Source organism: Cryptococcus neoformans, chromosome 6, assembly GCF_000149385.1.
Source record: "Cryptococcus neoformans var. neoformans B-3501A chromosome 6, whole genome shotgun sequence".
In the NCBI taxonomy this organism is placed as follows: Eukaryota; Fungi; Basidiomycota; class Tremellomycetes; order Tremellales; family Cryptococcaceae; genus Cryptococcus; species Cryptococcus deneoformans.
The window spans coordinates 1,371,408-1,373,907 of NC_009182.1; the positions used below are offsets into that span (position 1 = coordinate 1,371,408).

The 2,500-nt window shown below is 47.1% G+C and overlaps 1 protein-coding gene across 1 annotated transcript in view; it reads left to right on the plus strand.

Annotated features, from left to right (window-relative positions):
* The window catches only part of CNBF4610 (hypothetical protein), a gene marked incomplete at both ends in the record, with an annotated part of 3,666 nt that overhangs the window by 155 nt on the left and 1,011 nt on the right, over nucleotides 1–2,500 (plus strand). Inside the window, 6 exons of the mRNA XM_769480.1 lie at nucleotides 1–71; nucleotides 123–225; nucleotides 281–1,146; nucleotides 1,209–1,867; nucleotides 1,965–2,218; nucleotides 2,431–2,500. The exon at nucleotides 1–71 is cut by the window's left edge and continues 155 nt beyond it; the exon at nucleotides 2,431–2,500 is cut by the window's right edge and continues 248 nt beyond it. Of these exons, the coding sequence (XP_774573.1) occupies nucleotides 1–71; nucleotides 123–225; nucleotides 281–1,146; nucleotides 1,209–1,867; nucleotides 1,965–2,218; nucleotides 2,431–2,500 (2,023 nt within the window). The remainder of the gene's footprint in view (nucleotides 72–122; nucleotides 226–280; nucleotides 1,147–1,208; nucleotides 1,868–1,964; nucleotides 2,219–2,430) is intronic.

Sequence of the window (2,500 nt, forward strand, 5' to 3'; positions counted from 1 at the left end):
AATTGGCTTCTCGAGACTGGGGGGTGTGTTTATTGGAAGTGGTGAGTTGAAAGGAAGAGGCGGGTTGCCTGGTAAGTGGATTCGTGTGTATAGCAACGGACGCTCTTCTGACCTATCCGCAGGTGTTTTGATGTCTGCATCAGATGCAGGTCTTTCAAAGATAGATGTTGTTGGCCCTCCGGACATATCTCAGTATTTAGCGACTTTACGATCATCCGTCATACGGTTCGTCCTCTGTTAGTCCAGCCGATACATGTCACTGATAACTCTTATTTCGCAGCGAAAATTTGACGGTTAACGTCATTCCATACCCAAGGGACGTTACTCCTGGTACACCGGTGAAGCTTTATGAGTCGAGGAATATAACCGTGCACGGTGTTGCCCTCATTCCTACGTTAGACCCGTTTTCAGCCACTGAGACCAATATGGTCTATCCTCCCTACGATCCCTATTCTGCCACATTCAATCCCAGTCACTTGTCGCCCGCTGATCTGCAAAAATGGTGTGATCATGTTGTCCGGGATATGTTTCAAAATAATGCACAGGCTCGTCTTTCAAAACGAGCGCCTTCTGCTACTCCTTCACCTTCGACATCCCCTCGATTAGGCTCTCCGATTGGCTCGTCCAAGAGGCCGCGAACAAACAATGTTTTTCTAGCGCCGGATGGCACCATAAACGCTGCTCGTCCTGATCCCCGAGCTCCTCTGCCCTTACCCTCCGATTCCGACGTCGAGACACAAATGTTGTATATTTGCCAAGCCCCAGATGTTCGGGGTAAATTCGATGTCGCGAAAGCGAACACTCTTGGAGTACCTAATGGCCCTTTGAGAGGGAAGTTGACAAGGGGTGAATCGATTGAAGTGCCGGATCCAAATGTGGATGGCGGGACAAGGGTAGTAATGCCTGAGGATTGTTTGGTTGGAGGAGGAAAAGGAGGGACCCTTGTCATTGTAAATTGTACAGAAAAGACATTGCAAACGTTACTTGATGGTGACGCTTTGCATAAATGGCAGAAGGAGACGCCAACTGGGGAAAGAGAAGGTGAGGGAGGGATTGATGTGATGGTACACAGAGTGCCAAGAAGTGTTTGGGGAGACGAACGATACCAGGCTTGGATGCAATCTTTTGGAGAGAAGACGAAAGTAGGCGTCCACGTAGTGTATTATGAAGCAATATTAAGCTGACCATGTTTTGGTAGCATCTAATAGCGAATACAACTCCTGCTATCGATCATACCGTATTCAACTCTGCCGCATGGAACACCCTCCACCTTTCTCTAATCGAGCCTACAATCTTCCACCCACCATTCCTTCGCCATGCTTCTACTTCATTTCCCAGCTTTGAATCCAATTTGCCCTCCAACGTCACCTTCATTCATCCGAATGACTTTGTCAAGATGTATCCTCCTTCCCCACTAGAGACATTCCCGTGGCATGAGAAGGATTTACCTTTCACTGTCACTGAAAATCAAGCGGACGATGCAAGGGAGAAAGTAAAGAAAGAGAAAAAAGATTACGATGTAGTGTGTGAGAAGGCTAGGAGCATCGTGCGGCAACTCGACATGGAAAAGGCGAAGGCAAAAGAGACGGCTGATGAGGATGAACAGAGTGATGACATCGTAGTTACAACTCTTGGCACAGGATCAGCCATCCCTTCTAAATACCGCAACGTCTCCTCAACACATCTGGCCATACCATCCCTCGGTGGTATACTCCTCGACGCCGGGGAAGGTACTTTGGGACAGCTGAAAAGAAGGTTTGGCGAGGGGTTGAAAAGTATCTTAGAAGAACTGAAGATGGTATTTGTGAGTCATATGCACGCCGACCATCATTTGGGAATGAACGCCGTACTAGAAGAGAGATTCAGAGTAAGTCCTTGTTGCGCAATCGCATTTTTCTCCGTTCATTTCCCCATTTTTTTTTTTGGCTGACGATTTCTCTTTCTCTCGTTTTCGTCATTTCTAGCTCGGCATCAATACACCTCTTTACATCATCGCTCCTTATTTGATTGCTCTTAACTTACAAGAAACGGCCACTTGGCAAGCCGTGGGGGCAGAGAAAGGACTGAAGAATGTTAGGTTTTTGTGTGTAGAAAGATTAGGTGAGAGGATGTCAGTGGATGTCACGGAAAAGGATAGTTCTCAGAAGGTCGAGTGGAGGCAGATGGAAGGGGGCGGGAAGAGAAGATGGCCATTTGTTCCTTTACATGGCTTCTCCGAGTCTGTGTGAGTTATTTTTGTCTCATGTTCAGCCCTTTTTCATTTATGCTGATCAAAGCTTATCGACTAATCGATCCACATCTGTCATCACCTTAAACTCCCGTATTAACTCATTGTCCGATGACACACCTATAAATAATGTTACTCATTGACTTTGTGGCTTGTTTCATCCCCCTCCATATCGCACCATCGTATCCGACAATAACTGGCAGCTCCAAGATTCAGAGGCTTTACCTCCGCCAACTATTCGCTGACATGGGTCTCACCGCCATCTATGCGCCC